The sequence below is a fragment of the Ascaphus truei genome, chromosome 17, assembly GCF_040206685.1.
Source record: "Ascaphus truei isolate aAscTru1 chromosome 17, aAscTru1.hap1, whole genome shotgun sequence".
Lineage (NCBI taxonomy): Eukaryota > Metazoa > Chordata > Amphibia > Anura > Ascaphidae > Ascaphus > Ascaphus truei.
This window is the reverse complement of record NC_134499.1, coordinates 26,095,103-26,116,998: the sequence shown is the minus strand read 5'-3', so window position 1 is coordinate 26,116,998 and position 21,896 is coordinate 26,095,103. Positions and strand designations below refer to the sequence as shown.

At 46.2% G+C, this 21,896-nt stretch overlaps 1 protein-coding gene across 1 annotated transcript in view; it reads left to right on the top strand.

The window, feature by feature from the left end:
• The window catches only part of LOC142468155 (mitogen-activated protein kinase 12-like), a 72,481-nt gene that overhangs the window by 20,346 nt on the left and 30,239 nt on the right, over window positions 1-21,896 (top strand). Inside the window, exons 3-8 of the mRNA XM_075574344.1 lie at window positions 9,585-9,986; window positions 13,171-13,300; window positions 15,092-15,150; window positions 16,539-16,650; window positions 20,153-20,182; window positions 20,774-20,821. Coding sequence (XP_075430459.1) covers window positions 9,748-9,986; window positions 13,171-13,300; window positions 15,092-15,150; window positions 16,539-16,650; window positions 20,153-20,182; window positions 20,774-20,821 — 618 coding nt within the window. The 5' untranslated portion in view covers window positions 9,585-9,747. The remainder of the gene's footprint in view (window positions 1-9,584; window positions 9,987-13,170; window positions 13,301-15,091; window positions 15,151-16,538; window positions 16,651-20,152; window positions 20,183-20,773; window positions 20,822-21,896) is intronic.

Sequence of the window (21,896 nt, the reverse complement as noted above, 5' to 3'; positions counted from 1 at the left end):
CATGATACATGATTTATATCTTTCTAAGGAATACCATATAGCTGAGCACGGTATTGGAGATCTTTCTCCTACTTTCCACATGTAGGATATTGCTTGAACTGCAGCTTTAAGCGGCAGCTTTAAGGGCCAGTCCCACTTAAACATAAGAACACTATTTCATGAACCTCTTTTTGTATCCAAGCATCAGCTGTTAGACTAACGATAACATTCTAATTACATCCCAATGAGTAGAAAGCAAAAAAAACAAAGGGAGTGACACTTTGCCACAGGAAAAGGAGCTTACGCCATCCTACCACAAACAATAAGACCCACAGCTAATATGAAACATGTATACAACAAAAGACAGGGGTGTCCAATGCTACATCCAATTGATAAAGGGAAGGGAAAAGAGTAAAGGGAAGGGTTCACAGTGTAGTGTAGGACCTTCATTTTTGTTTATACCTTGACGTTTGGTATGCAGGCTTACAACGCTTTGGCCAAAGGGTTTAACTAAATAACCAAGTAATTATTATTATTATTGAAGTATTTAAACTTTATACTTATTACCATATATGTTTTGTCAATTGGATGTAGCATTGGGCTCCCCTGTCTTTTGTTGTATACATTTGCCACGCTCAGCAGCACTCTTTTGTGACATAAATATATATTCATGATGTGGTGGGTGTAGGAGTTTGAGCTAGCTGGGAATGCGTGGGTTAATATGAAACATGGAAAGAAATATTTTCACACGTCTACACGTGTGTAACTTTTCCCCCCCCCAAAAGGTGCGACTAGAAATGAACCGCAAAGCCGGCAGCGCGGGTTCCAGCCGCGACGGCACCGCCAAAAGCGAACGCTTTCTTCTTTTAACCCTTTGGCTGCAAGAGCGGCCTGCAACGCCTCGCGGCGCTGCAAAGTCCAGCGTTTGGTTGTTCCCAGTAACCCGGGCGTCATTTTTGTTTTCCTTAATTAGGAGCGAAACAATTATCTCTCTGCAGAATACATCATGCTGGAATAAGCATCAATGCCGGGGAGCTAATAATGTGCGTGGGAAAAGATGTGGGACCTCGCGGGGACCCCTTCCCTCAGAGGCATTGAACCAGCAGAAGAATACACACGGACAGCCAGCGGAGAATAAGAACAATTGTAACCCATAACAACAGCAAGGCGAGAGACACCGTTCCAAAGGCAGAGAGACTTCTGCCGAGCGCGTACAGGGCCCGTTGCAGGGGCAGCTCTGTGGTGGGAGTGACTAGGAGATTATTAGGCGTATAAACTCCTCCAGAATGATTCGCCGGCTAAATCATCTTCCAAAAATAAGCCCGTTCCTCTGCGCACCATACACCCGGGTTTATGGTGCCGCTGCGCTAGACCCGGCGAGCATTAACTCCTTCACTGCTGGTTAAGCAGCTTAATGCACTGCAGGTGAAGGGGGATACTGGGTTAATAACCCTTTGGGTGCCGCAGGAAAGTAACGACTTCATCATGGGGTCCCGGGGGCCCGCATGGCGTCATAGATACGTCATAATCTACTTGCCTAACAGGAAGAGGAACAGAGGAGGAGGACTCCCCGTTCCGTCCCGTCACCGGTGACAGAGCGATCGCGTTTCGCATATCTCTATTTAGAACGTAGCCTTAAATCGGTGCACCTTTTTAATTGCTGCTGTTATAATTGCATGCAGATAAGGCGTTAAGTCACAGAGTGCTTTTACTTTGTGGCAATTTCAATATATGTCGCTGCGTGGGGCTGCGCCTTTAAACTCGACATGTGAAAACACTCTAAATACATTCGCTACATTTTAAGCGTGGTTTCGCCTTAAATTCAATTCCCTGCGAAACGTTTCACCGCGCCTCCAAAGGCTGATAATGGTGCAAAAATCAGTAAGCTCGTAGCGAAAAAATATCATCAGACAGCGAGCGAACGCGGTCTGTGCCCCATATATAGCGCCCACAGTAAGCGAATCTAGCGGTTTTAGAGAATTTCACAAATGAGCATATTGCAAAGAATTTGCAAAGCACAGGAAATGAATGCTTTAATGGCAAATCAGGTGCGAACACTGACTAAGCTGTGACTTTTTTTCATGGCTCAAGAGAGAGCAAGTTTCGCCTGGAGTTCAATCTCATTCGGAAGTTTCTCACTTCTGTGCTTCAATTTTTACACAGTTAACAAAGTACCACATTCTTCTCTTCACACAGCGCAGGGCTCAGCTCCGGCGCACGGCTCAGGGCTCAGCTCCGGCGCACGGCTCAGCTCCGGCGCACGGCTCAGCTCCGGCACACAGCGCAGGGCTCAGCTTTGGCACACAGCGCAGGGCTCAGCTCCGGCACACAGCGCAGGGCTCAGCTCCGGCACACAGCGCAGGGCTCAGTTCTGGCACACAGCGCAGGGCTCAGCTCCGGCACACAGCGCAGGGCTCAGTTCTGGCACACAGCGCAGGGCTCAGCTCCGGCACACAGCGCAGGGCTCAGCTTTGGCACACAGCGCAGGGCTCAGCTCCGGCACACAGCGCAGGGCTCAGTTCTGGCACACAGCGCAGGGCTCAGCTCCGGCACACAGCGCAGGGCTCAGCTCCGGCGCACGGCTCAGCTTTGGCACACAGCGCAGGGCTCAGCTCCGGCACACAGCGCAGGGCTCAGCTCCGGCACACAGCGCAGGGCTCAGCTTTGGCACACAGCGCAGGGCTCAGCTCCGGCACACGGCGCAGGGCTCAGCTCCGGCACACAGCGCAGGGCTCAGCTCCGGCACACAGCGCAGGGCTCAGTTCTGGCACACAGCGCAGGGCTCAGCTCCGGCACACAGCGCAGGGCTCAGTTCTGGCACACAGCGCAGGGCTCAGCTCCGACACACAGTGCAGGGCTCAGGTACAGCACAGTTCTCAGGTACAGCGCAGGTCTCAGCTCCTGCACTGTGCAGGCCTCAGCTCCGGCACTGTGTGCAGGGCTCAGCTCCGGCACTGTGTGCAGGGCTCAGCTCCGGCACTGTGTGCAGGGCTCAGCTCCGGCACTGTGTGCAGGGCTCAGCTCCGGCACTGTGTGCAGGGCTCAGCTCCGGCACTGTGTGCAGGGCTCAGCTCCGGCACTGTGTGCAGGGCTCAGCTCCGGCACTGTGTGCAGGGCTCAGCTCCGGCACTGTGTGCAGGGCTCAGCTCCGGCACTGTGTGCAGGGCTCAGCTCCGGCACACAGCGCAGGGCTCAGCTCCGTCACTGTGTGCAGGCCTCAGCTCCGGCACTGAGTGCTCAGCTCCGGCACTGTGTGCAGGGCTCAGCTCCGGCACACAGTGCAGGGCTCAGGTCCAGCACAGCACAGGGCTCAGGTACAGCACAGCGCAGGGCTCAGCTCCGGGACACACAGCGCAGGGCTCAGCTCTGGCACACAGCGCAGGGCTCAGCTCCGGCACAGCGCAGAGCTCAGCTGATCAGAGTTCTGGCCAGTTTCCCTGGAAACGCGCAGCATAAAAACCTTGGGCTTTTCCCCTCTGGCGGCTGATGGAAAGAGCCGTTAATCAGGAATAGCACTGAACAAACGTGAAATTACATTACAGCTTTTCAGCAGATATGGCCTTGCTGTCAGGTGCTGGTGAAAGCAAAGAGTTGTTTTAGAAGTGCCTTCAACTGGGTCTCCTCTGGCGTGGAAGTGGTTAATTCTTTTCTTCCATAATTATCCTCTTCTCCATGAGGGTGTCAGGTTTATTCTGCCAAATTACATTCTGCTCCACAAGCCTCAGTGGGATCCCCTAATTCCCCTTCATCTCTGGTTTATAGCCATAATCTTGTAAATCCACCCCCCCCCCCTCATCCTCCACCCCCCCCCCGAAAATACAATGCACTGCATTCTCCAATAGCACCAAGGGGACTAAGAAACATGATTGCAACCTGTATATGAAGGAAGCTGCAATGTAGGGTGTAAGAAATACAACTATTTTTGGAACACATCTATCTGATTCTTTGTGGCCAAACTATAGATCACAGCTTATCTATAGTCCGTGTATTGTCTGTTCCAGGTACCCGGTGAGCACACAGTGGCAAGCACCGCAGACAATGGATTCTGGGTAGAGAAATGGAGCACTGAACCTGGAGGCATTGCTACAACTATGGCTTGCAATAATAGACCAATATGGAAAGCACACACAGACGTCGGCGCACATGAGTTGTTGCAATCGATGTAGTGAGAAGACAAACCAATGGTGTGAACATTCTGGGCATTAAAACGCACTCCTCTGCTGTAATGAGAAGTGACAGCGTTCTAGAATTCCAATGAACCTGGCTAGTGAAGCTCAACGCCACCTCCTGTCCGGTCCTTCTGCTCCGCTAACAGAAGGGCAGCAAGGTCGCCGAGCATCACTGGACAATCACTGCTTCCCTGCCGGTTGGAAAATTGTTCACCCTTTGGAGCCTGGAGCAGCCTACAATACTTTTATTACAGCCCAAGGGCTATGTATCTGTTTGCGACAAGTGACGCATGTTAAGCACGGAACCCCAACCATCTATGCATCAAGGGACATTGGGCCATGTTTACTAAATAGAGCAAAGTCGTAAGGCCCAGTTTGGCTTCTCCAGTGGAATAGGTAATAAGGCGACCTAAGACTTATCACTGTTTTGTAAATATGGCCTTTGGTGATGTCTTTTATGGCTCAACGGGAGTTCTACGGCCAACATCTCATTGGGGAGTGAGAGAGTTTCACTGTCTAAGATTCCCATTTAAGGCAACAACCCCCATACCGCTAACTTATTAATTCCATTCTGAACCCAGTGCTTTCCTGGACCTCCCACTTTTAACACATAGAGCAATATATATATATATATAAGCAAAAAAGAAATAGATGATACCGTTCTGTGGCTAACGAAATGCTTTTATTTGTGCGAGCTTTCGAGATACACTGATCTCTTCTTCCGGCGATGTTACAATCAGAAGAAGAGATCAGTGTATCGCGAAAGCTCGCACAAATAAAAGCATTTCGTTAGCCACAGAACGGTATCATCTATTTATTTTTTGATTATTGAAGCTCGGCTAACACGGTACTGATACCTCTACATGTATATATATATATATATATATATATATATATATATATATATATATATATATATATATATATATATATATATATATATATATATATATATATATATATACACATCACACACACGCACACGCGCACACACAGATGTGTGTGTGTGAAATGTAATAAAGTTCACACTTTGGTTAGTTTCAAGTGCACCTACTGTAGACCACTTTCAGGAGCTTGGTGTTTATCCAACTAAATTCTATTAGATATATGTTTATTATGTTACTGACAGCGTACACAGCACTAAGCATAACATTTTCCAAGCACAGTGAGTCCCTGCCCAGATCAGTTTACAATCTATGATTTTGGTGCCTGAGGCACAGGGAGATAAAGTGATTTGCCCAAGGTCACAAGGCGTTGACACCGGGATTATTAAAGATGGCTTCACCCACTGCAGTGACAGGTAATTACATCACCACTGAGCCAACCCTCTAGCATTTCTCTTGCCCATAGAAACAGGTAAGCATTGGGAAGCAGAGAGCACGCTGCAGTTAAAGAGCCCTGGCAAGCTCAGGCATAAAATACTACACCTTTCATTTGATGCACCTCAAATGTTATTTATACGGAGTGTTTCTGTCCATACCAAGGGCAGGACATTTACTAATTATCTAATGAACCAAAGATGTTGTCCGTCTATCAAGTGTGTAAGTGAACCAGCAGGGTGTGTCCGGGTTATTGCAGCTTTGGGAATCACACAATGGTTTATTATTTAGTAACATGTGAATCCAATTTGCTTTCTACCTATATTTTCTTAAGAAGGGTGGCATTAATAGCTGAAGGAAAGGCGGGGGACACGGTTCTCAAATATTTGATTCCTCAAGTGCTGGAGGTTTGGGTGAATGTATGGAAGTGTTAAAAGGCAAAACTGACTCCATTTTACAATGCTATGTCAAGTCACAATTCCCTATTTTTCACATATATATATTTGTTTGTTTCAGTTACATTCCATACCACCATGTATTTGCAATACAAATCAACCTCTTCTTCCACGCTTCACCGGTCCTTACACAGCTATAGTCGTTTCAATGGACTGGCAATGGGGGGTAACGAGAATATTATGGATACAGTATTGAAGGTCTCATGCTTGACATGATCACCGAGCTGTGTGAAGCAACAGTCATGAAAAGTATATGCAACCGTTATAAATGACCCTAATAAGCCTCACTCTGATCCAGGCCTGTGCTTTGTACTGTGAATTCTGGAGCAGCTGTATTAGTTCTTTGACGCCCGCCCTGTCCCCTCTTGCGGTTTGCCTGCTGTCTTCCATTCTTCCCCACATCCTTTAATATAATCCTCCAATATAACCCTCGCTCTCCGTATCAGAATGTTACGGAAGTTGGCCTCGTTGCTGAGTTTATTGGATAGTATTTGATCTGGCTTCTGACTTAACCTTCTGCCCCTTCTCTGCTTGCAGGACACTGCAACGATATCACTACATCCCATGAGGCTTGTCCTAATGTGACTATTCCTCAATCCCATGGGCAGGCTCTGCCCGTTTCTGTCTGATTTTATCTAATCCTTGTGTTCTGTAAACATATCATGATCCTAATGGATTAACTTTTATTTACAAAAAAAAATAAAAAAAATAAAGAAAACCCACAAACAAAGTTTATAAAGACTGGGAATTGATTTTGTTTATATTGCCAGATACATTTTTTAGTAGGTAGAAGGGAACTCATGTTGAAGAGAAATGTTTTGCTGCTCTCTAGTGGAAGTTATTGGAATGGCAACATGACCTATACCGTATGTTTATTTGATTGGAGCTGATGGAAGATGGATTCACAGCATATTGAATAGGGTTTATGTCACCAAACTGTGATTAACACATGGCTGCAAGTGCCATTTAGTGTCCCCATTCCGAGTACAATACATGTATTTCTTCTTTTGATGTGGTTTCAAGAAGATACATTTTGTGTGGGTTATGCATCATTTTCTAATTATATTCCAATAACAAGTCTGCCAAAATCCCTTCTTCCGAGAGAGAGAGAGAGAGAGAGAGAGAGAGAGAGAGAGAGTGACACAGAGAGAGAGAGAGCGCTCGCATCCCTTGCAAGGGAAGACAAAGGACAGCACTGAAGGATAAATGGCAACAAAAAAACCTGTATTCAGATGGTACAGCACAAACAAGACCACCGTGGTAAAATATCACTTGTGAGCACATTCACATGTGTTAGGCAGGCCTGCAACCCTGCTTTTCACCATTATCACCTAGCATACAGTGCTTCCACTGCAGCAGAGGATTCTGAGAAATGACATGCAAATGAGCACACCGGGCCACCTGTTTGTCTTAAATCCAGTATTATATGGAACCCTTAAGCCAATGCTCGCTGTTTTAAACACAGCTTTTAAACATAGCCTGGGATGAGATGCAAAGCCAGTAAACCCACTCACAGACTGTTTTGATTTTGTGGGTCTTATCAGTGTGAGGTTGGTTGTACTGGATTTTGCAATTTAAGACACTTGGGTAGGTTTTCACCACACATTATTTAGGTTATGGTGGGTGAAAAGGTGACTAAAAACCCTCAACCATATAGCATATAAAAAAATTACTATATATTATAATTAATATAAAGTAATATGTATAACTGTCCCTCTGCCTGTGACATGAAAATCTCCTCTTCAAATCTGCTAGGAGATTCCACATGTTGGTCTGACAGGAAACAAGAAACGGGAACGCTTCCATCCTTTAATACTACAGAACTGATTTTTTTATTTTTTTTTAACCACGCATTTAGGATATTGCAGGGATTGCACCTTTGAGGGGTTAGCTTTGTGGGTCCACAAACAGTTATGCCCCTTTCCCATTATTGGGGTGCTGAAGTTAAGCCCCATCCACTTCTGCCTGGAGACAGTGACATCACAGATATAGATATATAGAGAGAGAGCAGAGCTCTGGAACCTAAATCCCAGGAGTAACAGGAGTATAGGAATCTCACTGTGAATAGTGTAAATATGTTCATAACCATAGAGTAAAATTCCCTTTTAATGTTTTATAGTAAGGGACAGTACCCTGGTTAGTTAGCGTCCCAACAAGATGGCTCCCTTCACCATTAATAGAGAGACAGCCTATGCCCACAGGGTACTAAACAGGCAGTAGTTCTGAGGCATCATTAGATCAGCCCCATCGGAGGGTCCATAGCTGGCCCCACTCCAGACTGCCACAAGGTGGTAGGTAGTGCCCGAGCTAGGGACGTATCACAGACAAAGGGTGAATAGTGCCACGCCCGACAGGGGCCCATATGTGATGGAGCTCTACCAACGCCATTGCAACATTCTACAGTATCCCAAATATACACCAAACCACCGGAAAGCCGCATACTCTCCGGAAATGGCAATCTAACTGAAAAGAAAATCAATTATATAGATGAAGTACAGAGACAATTTGTAGTAACTACCTTCCTATGTAAGACACACGAAAGATGTCCTTACCAAATTAGACGGTACCACACTCTTTGACAAAGTGCTGCATAGCACGAAACGCGTCAGTTTACCTGCCCCGTATTATTTTCCATATGCCACGAGTTCAATAAATCTCTTTTTATCATACCCTGTGCTTAGCCCGTTTTTGCAGTGCACTGCTTTTTTCACCCTGGTGGTTTCCTTTACGACTACTATGACCATTCCAGCAGGAAGCGCGCTCCCAGAGTCTTTCACCACCTAGCAGTGAGCACACACCTCAGTGGCTACATGCCTATTACCGCAATGTTCAGAACTGGATACTAAGTGTTTGTATGCACTACTTATTTGCTACCGGGTGTGTGGTTCACTTGGAGGTGAAGGGATCCGTTCCACCCGATCCTTACGGCTGGGTTGGATGCTGCTTCTCCATACACCTCCTAAAACCCCACACCCCTGCATCGGAGGTACCTATTGCTTTATTACAGTGGTTTCCAACTAATGGTGGTGATTGTAATATTATTCTCCACCAGATTTCTCATATCCACGTCTTACGTATACTTGCCTCAAGTGGATTTATTTGCCACCCGGGCTCTGCAGCACTGATTCGGGACTCTTTTGCTCTATTTGTTACAATGTAGAGCAGTGTTTTTCAACCAGGGTTCCTAGGAACCCTTGGGTTCCCCGGGCATCTGATCTCAGACGCGCTATTAGAGAGGGTTGGGGTTCCTTACAATGCATCTGATCTCAGACGCGCTATTAGAGAGGGTTGGGGTTCCTTACAATGCATCTGATCTCAGACGTGCTATTAGAGAGTGTTGGGGTTCCTTAAAATGCATCTGATCTCAGACGTGCTATTAGAGAGGGTTGGGGTTCCTTAAAATGCATCTGATCTCAGACGCGCTATTAGAGAGGGTTGGGGTTCCTTAAAATGCATCTCATCTCAGACGCGCTATTAGAGAGGGTTGGGGTTCTTTACAATGCATCTGATCTCAGACGCGCTATTAGAGAGGGTCGGGGGTACCTCAGAATTTTACTTAGGGTTCCTTAACCAAAACAAGGTTGGAAACCATTGCTGTAGAGTTACACATTGCCACATGTAGTATTGCTGCTTTAACGTTTCTGTGTTTTCATTTCTAATAGCTACAAATGCATTCCAAAGAGCAACAGCAACTTCATCTTTCTAACACTGACCAATTACCAGGTATGCCGTCCAGTCCTGACGTGCCATTGTATTATCACGTCTGCTATCTTTACTTCCTTGTTGGTAAGTTACAGTCAGGCATTCCTTGGCCAGACCTGCAGTATGTGTGTGACCTGCGAGGTACACAGGAGAAGTCCGCCTCTTTCCTTCACATACCTGGAGTGGGAGGAATTCCACCTGGAGATAGTACTCACTCAATACTCCGCTCAGACCCAAAACACCATGGACACTGAACCAAGGAAAGGCTTCTACAGGCAGGACATTCAGAAAACCAAATGGGAAGTCCCTGTATGTTACAAAGACCTGATGCCTGTGGGTTCCGGGGCATATGGAACAGTATGGTAAGTTACAATTAGCAACTTGCTTTATTTATTATATATACACACAATGTGAAAGGACGTAACTCCTCATTACTGCTGTCTCTTTGCGGGTTACAGATTCAGGAAGCTTGTGGCTGCTACTAGTGCAGAAAAACAGTACGAGCCTTGGCAAAGGAAGCAAAAATACTATTTATTTCAATAGGGACTGTTTATAAATTCCACTGAAGGAGCGGCTCAGTGAGTAAAGACTGATAACAACGATACTGCGTTTGAAGCAGGAGGAACCTGGTTCAACTCCTGGTGTCAGCTCCTTGTGACCTTGGGGACGTCACTTTATCTCCCAGTACCTCCGGCACCAAAACCATATATTCTAAGCTCAGTTCTGTGTCTGCAGCATTCCTATGAGCTGCATACTATGAGCACCCCTGCTCCAGCCCATCTGGCAGTAAATGGGTTAATTAAAACCCCCATTATTTGGTGGATGTCTAAATCTTAAAACTATTTTCTGTATATTTTTTGTTATGTGCTGAAGCAGCATTCCAAACATTTATTTTTACAATAGGTATGAAGCAGGGCGTCTCTGAGCTGAACCATGGTGATGTCAGCACTTGGGACCCTCTGCTTCCCGAGACACCTCCATGGGTGCTGCCTGTGCTTCTTGTTGGGTCTTACATTTCCTATGGCATGTGGGCTAAAAATGGCGTCCCATTGGCTCCCGCCCTGGGCACATTGTTTAGCCAACCCGGGATGGTGCCTTTTGGATAAGCACCTCAGGAAACAGAGCTACAAATAATGAGGTTCAGCTCTGGAGACCCCCTGCACCCCACCTAAAAGAAAATACAAAAACCAAAAAAAACTCACTCCTTTTATAAATGGATTCTGCATTGCGACTTTTTTGTTCCCTGTTTTGGCATCAGCCCAGATCGAGGAACTCCTGGAATCGCTGTACTTGGTATATTGTTATATCACAGGTGGCCAATTCCAGTGTTCAAGGGCCACCAACAGCTCAGGTGTTCAGGATATCCCTGCTTCAGCGTAGGTGGCTCAGTCAGTCCCTGCTTCAGGACAAGTGGCTGGTTCACAGATTGAACCACCTGTGCTGAAGCAGGGATATCCTGAAAACCTGACCTGTTGGTGGCTCTTGAGGACTGGAGTTGGCCAACCCTGAGTTATATGTTACCAAGAAGATCTGTATTCTTAACCCTTTCCGCTGCTTGGCGATGAATTGCTCTGTCAGCGAGAGGGGTTAAGAAGCCAGCTCTGTTTTCCTAGCTCGGTTTTCTAATTAACAAAAGCAAGCAGCTGGCAAATAATGTATTTACAGAGATAAATACGGTCGGAAATTATTATGAGTAAAACTAATGAGCTGAGAAGTAATGAGTACTCATTGTAGCATGAAAGTAACACTCTGTGAATCGGGGTGTGATGCCGATAAGGTGTCTGAGCTTATTCATGTGCTCAGTAATAGGCCGGGAAATAGCGTGGCTCAGGAATAGAACGTGAAATGACCTAGCACACGGAATACCCAAGATGTGAGCTTCATGCATCAATGGCGACCGGTAGTTCAGGCGCCATTAAATAGTAACGGCACTGCGTGAGGCTAAACTCGTGAAGCTCCTGCAAAGCCATTTACAAAGATATCATTTGAAGGACCGGATCCGTGACCCGATGGGTCCCATTAAATAGGGATTTAATTTTTGGGGGGGTTGTTTCTGAACAAAAGAAAATCCAAATATCACCACGGGGGGTCGCCAGCAGAAGACCTCGATGTCCTCGCCCGATGTTGCAGCTTTGTATTCAGCGAGCCCTGACTAGCAGGCAAATATTTGTGCAGGGTGTCGGTATAGCGGGAGCCGGGAGGTCTGCGGGTCAGCGGTACCGGAGATCTGCCCGGGGGATCATCCATTCAGTGGGATTGATGCTTTAAAGTACAAAAGATAACGTTTGACCTACAATGGATGATCATTTCATTACAATGGGGGCTGTTAATCCTTTTGAGCTGGGATCCAAAAAAAGCAACTTTGGTGTGCAACGTCAAATGACCAATATATGGGTATCCCCCCTCCACACACACCCCCCCCCCCCACACCCCAAATCCATGTAAAACACTTTGGGGAATATACAGATGCAGCATTATGGTCGGTCGCGCTGCCACCCCTTAATCCGCTGCGGACCATGGTTTCTTCATCTGTGCTCCCGGAGTCCCAGTAAGGAGACTTAATGTCCCATCGGGATTAACACAGTCCCATTGAGACGCAGGGACCCCCGCTGTGTTAATCCCGATGGGCCATTACCGACTGCTACGTGGAGCGCCACAGACTGTCAAGGCTTTGCACGCGGTTGACCAGCACAATCTCGCAGCCGCGCGACCCACCGTAGCGCTGCATCTGTATAGCATTAGTTAGCTATCGATGCAGGGAAACCGTTGGGTCTCCTCCTCCCGCCCAGTGTCCTGGGACAAGAAGCCCAGGGATCTCCTCATCAACCTGCTCCTGGCATTGCCAAGATAGCCATTTATAAGACCAGGAAGCACGTTCCGGGCGCTGGTGCGCTCCCGTATCCGGGCAGAGTCCGCTGGGATGATCTCAGCGTTCGCCTCCCAGTGGGCGTCAGGCGGGGTGCTCTTCTCGGTATCCCCCACTTCGGATTATTTTATACTCAACCTCCTATTTTAGTGCACTGATTACCGGTTTTTGATTATATTTGTTGGCCCGTCTCTCTTTTTCTCATTTATATGAGATTGTTGTACCTATGATTGTCCGACAGTTCAAAGCCGATCACAATCGTCCTCGTCCTCTCACCTTGTCCTCCTCCTCCTCCTCTCACCTTGTCCTCCTCCTCTTCCTCCTCCTCCCACTCCCACCTTGTCCTCCTCCTCTCACCTTGTCCTCCTCCTCTCACCTTGTCCTCCTCCTCTCACCTTGTCCCCCTCCTCCTCTCAACTTGTCCTCCTCCTCCTCTCACCTTGTCCTCCTCCTCTCACCTTGTCCTCCTCCTCTCACCTTGTCCTCCTCCTCTCACCTTGTCCTCTCTGGGTTTCCCTAGTGGAGTCAGCCCACCAGTTTCCCAACACAGCATTAGAGGATAGGCGGAGGCAAACTCTTATCTGCAGAAAGAACGCTGCAGGGATTTCAAGGCTGCGGTGATCTGGGTTTGCGTTCCAAAGCTTCTCTCTGACCTCCTTTTGTGTTTTCCCTTTGTTCAGCTCCGCCAGAGACCTCCTGACAGGGGAGCGCGTGGCCATAAAGAAGCTGATCCGTCCATTTCAGTCCCTGGTTCACGCCAAGAGAGCTTACCGAGAGCTGCGTCTGCTCAAGCACATGAACCATGAAAATGTAAGTCCTGGTTATCAACCACTGGGCGTGTGCTTTACCGCGCAGATCTTCTCACTGTGACGGAATCACCCTTACCCCAAGCAACTCTGTCGCCTTGCATGCCCAATAGCAGGACTGTTCAACTCCAGTCCGCAAGCACCCCAAACAGGACAGGTTTTCAGTATTTCCCTGATTCAGCACAGGAGGCTCAGTCTTTGGCTGAGCCTCTGATTGAGCCTCCTGTGTAGAAGCTGGGATATCCTGAAAACCTGACCTGTTTGGGGGGCTTGAGGACTGGGGTTGAGCACCCCTGGCCTACAGGGCCTTCTGCCTGCTTGGCTCTGTGTCATTGTGTCATTGTGTGATTCCAACACAACACAAGTTAAAAATGTGTTTATTAAATAATCTCTGTGCATTCCGCTTTTTTATCATTGCTGCATTTCTAAATAAAATATATACCCCTTACTTTGTGTCTGCCTGCTGCCACATACCAGCTTCACCTTGCAAGGCAAGTATAACCAGCCTCACCCTGATGAGACCCAAAAGGTCGAAACAACTGTCTGTGAGTAGGTTTACTGGCTCTGCACTTCTGTAACCCAGGCTGTTCTGCAAACGCTGTGTAATGCGGCAGGCATACGCTTATAGGGGTCCATGTTAAAATGGACGTGAAGCAAAAGGTGGCACTGTGTGCTCATTTGCATGTCATTACCCAGAATCCCTGGCTGCAGTGGAAGCCCTGTGTGCTAAGAGATAATGGGGAAAGGCAGGGCTGCAGACCTGTCTGAGATGCGAATGTGCTTTATTTTTATTTGCTGTATAAAATACAAACTGGACTGAGCCACTGATTGAGCCACCTGTGCTGAAGCAGGGATAGCCAGAAAACCTGACCTGTTGGTGGCCCTTGAGGACTGCAGTTGGCCACGCCTGATATAAACAGATGCAAGTTAAAAAAAAGATGCTTTTTGTGTCAAAATTGCTTTACAACATAGCCCAAAAAGTGACTTTCCAAAACTTGCAGGTCTCAAATTCTCGCCCTCACTTTCATGGCAGTCCTGCCCTCCCTCACACTCACATTAATGGCAGTCCTGCCCTCCCTCACACTCACATTAATGCCAGTCCTGCCCTCCCTCACACTCACTTTCATGGCAGTCCTGCCCTCCCTCACACTCACATTAATGGCAGTCCTGCCCTCCCTCACACTCACATTAATGGCATTCCTGCCCTCCCTCACACTCACATTAATGGCAGTCCTGCCCTCCCTCAAACTCACATTAATGGCAGTCCTGCCCTCCCTCACACTCACTTTAATGGCAGTCCTGCCCTCCCTCACACTCACTTTAATGGCAGTCCTGCTCTCCCTCACACTCACTTTAATGGCAGTCCTGCCCTCCTTCACATTCACTTTTATGGCAGTTCTGCCCTCCCTCACACTCACTTTAATGGCAGTCCTGCCCTCCCTCACACTCACATTAATGGCAGTCCTGCCCTCCCTCACACTCACATTAATGGCACTCCTGCCCTCCCTCACACTCACTTTCGTGGCAGTCCTGCCCTCCCTCACGCTCACTTTAATAGCAGTCCTGCCCTCCCTCACACTCACTTTAATAGCAGTCCTGCCCTCCCTCACACTCACATTAATGGCAGTCCTGGCCTCCCTCACACTCACTTTCATGGCAGTCCTGCCCTCCCTCACACTCACATTAATGGCAGTCCTGCCCTCCCTCACACTCACATTAATGGCAGTCCTGCCCTCCCTCACACTCACTTTCATGGCAGTCCTGCCCTCCCTCACACTCGCTTTCCCTTCCCCAGATTATTTCCCTCATGAATGTCTTCACCCCGGAGGAGTCCATGGAAACCTTCCAGAACTTGTAAGTAGAGAATCACTACATTTGCGGAGCGTGTGTTGTGAACGAGAGTGAAACACAGAGAGATGATGGAACGCGGTGTGAATTTACACCATGGAATAGAACAGGGGTGCACAAACTTCCTGCGCTGCCCCCCCCCCCACCCCCGCCTGCTCTCCTACTCGGTTACGCCCCACCCCCCTTACCTCCAATGAAGCGTCAAATGACGCTGCGGGGTCATGTGATGTCACGTGACCCGCGGCATCATTTGACTTCATATCTCCATGATAACGGGCGTCATTTGACACGGCGTTGCCATGGAGACGCGTGGACTAAAGCCGGTAAGTAAATTTACAGAGGCCTCGTGCTCTCAGCGCGGGGCCTCTGTAATCGCCGCACCCCCCCCCCCCCCCAATAAAGTCTTGCGCTCCCCCTGGGGGACGCGCCTCCCCATTTTGCGCACCGCTGAGAACATCATTAAGAATGTTTTGTAGAGCGAACTGGTGCAAAAAATAAAATAAACAGGACCAGATTTATCCAGGAGTATTGTGATTTTTTAAAATATAATTCTGGTTCTGTTTTTTGCACCAGGAACAATTTGTTAAATGGTGCTCATTATGGGTCATTGGCCTCTTAATTGCCAAATGAGCCAGTTGTAAGGTTATTATAATTTAGCTCAGCTGCCTGGAGGACCAGCGGTGCATTACAACCACAAGTCCTCCGGGCAGTTGAGCTATATCATAATAGCGGTCACTGTTAAATATGTTACAATAACCGGTAATGCGTGAGTGACCCCCATATAATCAATAGGAGGAGTTGTTACCTTAATTTTCATCCCTTTGTCTCTGTATCAAACTCATTCTACTCCGCTCATATTGGATCATTCACACCTCCCCAGCTCTCTCTCTCTCTCGCTTTAAATCTTTTCCCCTCACTGGCCCTTAACTGTAGAACTTCCTCACACTCAGTATATGCCAAGAACCTTATCTCCCCACATTTAAGACTAACCTTAAAACTTGCATCTTACATGAAGCATTTCATGAGCCTGGACTGTGGCCGCTGTCCCACATCCACAGACACTCCTACCAACGACTGCCGTCTACTGCACTTATTCCCTCACCTGCTGTCTCTGTAAGTTTCCCAACATACCACTTAGATTGTAAGCTCTCCGGGGCAGGGATTTCCTTTCCTATTGACTGATCTTATTTGTTGCACTTATTGTACTATAATTTCCTGTACTGTCTCTCTTGTAAAATGCTAAGTACGGCTGTGCCCGCTATAGAAATAAAGACATACATACATAGCCACAAAATGCAGCAGAAATGACTATCACAATGTTGGGAACTGGGTGGATGTCCAGTAACTGCCCTTTTTCTCTGCGTCTTGATTCTAACAGTTTAACTTGCTTCTAGTTACCTGGTTATGCCATTTATCCCCCTGGACTTGAGTCGGATCCTGAAAATGCAGAAACTAAACCACAGTACCATCGTTTACTTTCTTTACCAGATCCTGCGAGGTCTCCAGGTGAGATTATATAGGCTGTGTAATGTCATTCTTCTCCTCGGTTCTCCTTATTGGTTGTCTTTATTTTTGGTAGTATTTTTGCATTGACTCTATGTGCCAAGCTTGAGTGTACACGCCACGTGAGTGTGATGACATGCCTGCATCAGTCACAAACCCCACTAATCTACCCTATGCTAAAATCTTGGCCAAAAACTATTTCAGTAAAGTATATATGTAAATCGACATCAGAACATTTCCTCGTGTGTATGAATTTCGCCTTTTGGGAGCATAGTAAATGAATTCGAGTTTTTTCTGGTTTAGTTATACTGGAATGCGCTCTTCAAATGGCCTACGTCCAAGACTTGGAGATGGAGAGTTTCCCAGTCAATAGTAGAGTGTCTTAGGCTTTGTCCCCACTGGCCGCTGCAGCGAGCGCGGCGCACACAAAGTACAGCCCTCTATGGGGCAGGCCCCAGTCGGCGTGTCTGTGTGCGCACGTGCAAAGCACGGTGGCGCGACCACCTTTCCAAAAGACAAGGCATTTGCCTTTTGCTGCCGCGGCCGAGCAATGGCCACGTCACCGGTTCAGCCATTGAGGTCGAAACAGCCACGTGATGTCATGGCCACGTTCCCGGCACATCCTCTTCTTGCCAAGTCGCGATCCCTAGACCTCAGATCGCAGCTGAAACTGGTGCACGCAGTGCCTAAGGTGGGGCCGTAGCCTTAGTCAACCCCAGCATCAATGGCCTCATAAACTCTGCCAGCCATTGACATCATCCTTGGTGTGCTCATTGTAGGTCATTATCTTGAATACTTGCCTGCAGTTTAACCACGGTGTGACATGACAATGGGGGGGAATGAAGACTTGTGGAAGAAGTTGAATTGTACCCATGGGGGTCTTCGTCTTTTCTGTAGCAATTAAAATCCAACCCCTTGTAGAGTCATCCATTGCATGGGTTGAGCTTTTCAGAGTCGATTTTCTATTTTGAGTCGGAAATGTGTATTTTCAGTCATCTACATCTGGTCATAAAGTTAATTTACAACCATTTTTTTTTCCTGTGGGAAAAAAGTACATTTTAGTTCTTGTCAGGGGAAAGCAGAAGCCAGCAGTGTGTTAGAAAAATATTCAAAATTAGGGGGGGAAAGGATGATATCATATGTAACTCATTGTGACTCCCCAGTGACCCGACAATTTGGCTTAGAAATGTCACAAGTTTCTTTTGCCTTCTGCTCCCATCTTATCAGCATTTCAAGACAAATAAATATTCTCTCTTATCCAACTAGGACAGCAACCAGATCCCAGGCAATGGCCATTCTGGTCATAAGAAAATACGCAGTTCCCGAGGTCCCTGGGTAGTCACCGAGAATATTTAAATCGCAATTTAGTAATAACAAGCATCCTGATAAGCATTTTAACCTCTTCCATGCTTGAATGTTAAGCACATATGTTCATCATTGAAAGCAGTGATGGGGGGGAGTTAAGCATTTTAGAATGTAGCTACTTTGGGGTTCATTTAGCTTCCCACAAACTCTTGACCTATTGTCTTCACAATTTTGGCCCATGTTTCATCTTCTGTATATCTAGGCAATCTCAGGGAGGGGGCAGGGAACTGGAGCGGAAAGAGGTATTCTCATCTTGTGTGAGTTTGTGTCAATGTACAGCAGGGCTGGCCGATTCCAGTACTCAAGGGCCACCAACAGGTCAGGTTTTCAGGATATCCCTGCTTCAGCACAGGTGGCTCAGGCGAAGACTGCAGAGATATCTTGAAAACCTGACCTGTTGGTAACCCTTGAGGACTGGCATTGGCTACCCCTGATGTACAATGTAACAAAGTACTTTGCTCCAATTTTCCCTCTAATTCAAATCTCAATGCCCGCTCCTTTAAGCTTTGGATCATTCCCTTTGTTTCCCTATGCCACAGATACAGAAATTAGATTGTAAGCTTGTTGCTGTATGGCCTTATTGGCTTTGTAAAACTTATATGGACAGCCATGTGTAAATAAATAAATATATATATATATATACACACACACACACATGCATACACACACTTTTATATTATTATTATTAATAACCAATTCCGTTTATAAGACCTAAGCTGTCCTTGTCCTAACCCTTAAACACATTCCTCAGTCTTATTTTTGATGGGGGAGTAAGAATCCGTGTCCTGCTAGAACATGCCTACAAATAGCACCCACTGGATAAATGACCTGAGATTGTTTGGAATGTTGGAACTCCGGGTCGCATTCTACAGGAAATGGAAGTGGAATGCAGACACAAACAGCGCTGCGTGGCTTATCTGATCCCAAGGACAGGTGTGTGCGATCACTAATCTCCCTGCAGCACAATGCTGTCCAATTCTGCAGCTGATAAGAGAATTGCACCTATAGCAAATACTGGAAAAAAAATCCTCAAATGCTTTTAAACTATAAACTTTCCTTTTGGAAAGTAAAATTCAATCTATGTTAAAGTGAATTAATTATACTTAGATTGTAAGCTCTCCGGGGCAGGGATTTCCTTTCCTATTGTCTGATCTTATTGGTTGCCCTTATTATACTATAATTCCCTGTACTATATTGTCTCTCTTGTAAAGGATGAAGTACAGCTATAGAAACAAAGGTATACAGGCAGTCCTCGGTTATCCGACGCAATGCGTTACTCAAAATGGCCTTGTAAAGCGAAACGTTGTAAAGCGAAACACGTTTTCCCATAGGAACACTGTTTAAATGAAAGGTTCCGTTCCTGAAGGCATTTTTAACACTAAAATACACCAAATATTTTATGCAGGCAATAATATGCAGCACACACATAAATTATATAGTGTATATACTGTATTATATATATAATATAACATAATAAATAATATATTATATAATATAATATTATATAGTATTATATTATATATATACGCTCTTACGACGCTTTGCAACGTTGTTTATGTGAATGTGTATATATATACACACATACACAACGTTGCAAAGCATCGTAAGAGCGTTGGATAAGCCATTTTGGCGTTGTAAAAATGAATATAGGTATGCATTGCATAGCGTTGGATAAGCCATTCGTTGTAAAGCGAAGCGTTGTAAAACGAGGACTGCCTGTACATACATTATACCATGTAGCCACAAGATAGCCGTTTTTACATGCTGACCAATAGGTTTGTGTATTTATTTCTATATGAACCACTTCAGTGCTAGATGAGCCTGGAATTAGAGAGTCTTGACCAGAGGTGCTCAACTCCACTCCTCATTCCTCACGCCCCTGCTCCCCAACAGGTCAGGTTTTCAGGATATCCAGCACAGGTGGTTTAATCAGAGGCTCAGTCAAAGACTGCACCACCTGTGCTGAAGCAGGGACATCCTGAAAACCTGACCTGTTGGGGGGGGGGGGGGGTTGGGGAGTACTGGAGTTTAACATCCCTGGTCTATAATGTATTACAACCCCATGCTCTTGTTGCACTGCAGGTGTTATACGGATATTTAACCAGTATATGTGTACTTTTTTGTTTGTTTGTTTTTGCAGTATATTCATTCTGCTGGAATTGTGCACAGGGTACGTATCTGCTAAACCATTCATTTAATTATGGCATGCTATGAAATACTCGTGTTAGAAAAAAAAAACTTTACTTCTAACCTGCTATGATGATGCTATCTATGTATAATTGTCTATATCACACCTGTGTGTATCAGTATAATCAATGCTACTTAGTGGAGGAATGAAGAAAACGCTAATAACTTCATCCCCAGATTAACACTTCAGTGGCAATCCACTGCTTACATCTGGCGCTACCAACAGGTCAAGTGTTCAGGATATCCCTGCTTCAGCACAGGTGGCTCTTCGACTGAGCCATCTGGGCTGAAGCCGGGATATCCTGAAAACCTGACCTGTTGGTGGCCCTTGAGGACTGGAGTTGGCCAGCCCTGCTCTACAGAGAAATAAATGGCAAATATATGTAAATAGACATAGATGTCTCCTTGCTGAATGAAACAATGAATAGAGCTCCCTTATTCATTCCTAGTGATGGCTTCATTAGCTGCCATTAATGTGTATTCAACCACATTCGCAGATGACCTGGAAAAAATAACATGTCCGTACTAGTGCAGTTTTCAGCACCTGAGGGATGTTGCGTTTGCTTTGTTGCAGGATCTAAAACCAAGTAATTTGGGTGTAAATGAAAACTACGAGCTGAAGGTAAATATAAATAAGCTAAAAGCCGTATAAACATATTTCCATTTGTAGCTGGGATGGGATAACGGATATACTGCAAGCCGCATAAATTAGCTGTAATTATAACTGGTGTAATGTATCCGTATGACACTGGCAGCATGTTTCATAGAAGAAAGCCGACACCATGCCTTGAAAAGCCGTCCGTCTATACTTGGTGGCCTGAACTATAGGCAGGTAAGATTTGCCCAGACTTGCCAAGTCTCTTAAAGCGGCACCTATTTTCTTTTTATATATAGCATTGAAGCAAGGGAGACACCCTGCTTCCAGAGAGACCCCCATATTAGGTGTCGGTAGCCGCTCTCCTCGGCTGCCAGGATTCACAATCTGTCCGCTGTTGAAAGTTTTTGCATCCTGCGGGCCAATAAGAAGCCGTGACATCATCGCTGCGGCTTGCCATGTGACGCAGGAGCTTTAAACTTTAAAGGCCCTGCTTGTTCAGCCGGAGCGGCTGCCAGCGCCTACTTCGAAGGTAAATATCTCCAAAAGCACAGGTTCCACGGAGCTGAAAGTAGCCGGGTTCGGCTTCGGAGACCCGTTGCTTCAATGCTAAGAAAGAAAAATGACATTTGAAAAAAACAATCACGGTCTTGGATTGCTCCTTTTAAATGCAGCGTCTCTTCTTCCCATAAACCTGAACCAATTTTCACTCCGTGGGATTCAGAATAGTTCTATTAAAGCAGCAGTTCATAGCAATATCCTACATGTTTTTTTTTTTAAATAAATCAGTTCTGTACTATGAGAAAATACTTGTAGCATTAAAACAAATGTTTTAAAGACATTTTTAATGTTTCTAACGTAGGAAGCATTTCCAAAGTGACAGCCCCCGTCCCCTTCTGATTGGCTCTGGCTCGTGAGCTCCGTCCTCTCTGTAACAGTGCCCCAATTGTATCTAGTAACTGCCCAGACGACAGAGAAGCCCAATGCTACATCCAGCATGACAGAAATACACAGTAAAATACTTATATATTCTCTTGAAATAGGGTCATTTAGTTTAACCCTTTGTAAGCTTGCGAGCCACGACAAGGCAGACACCCATTTG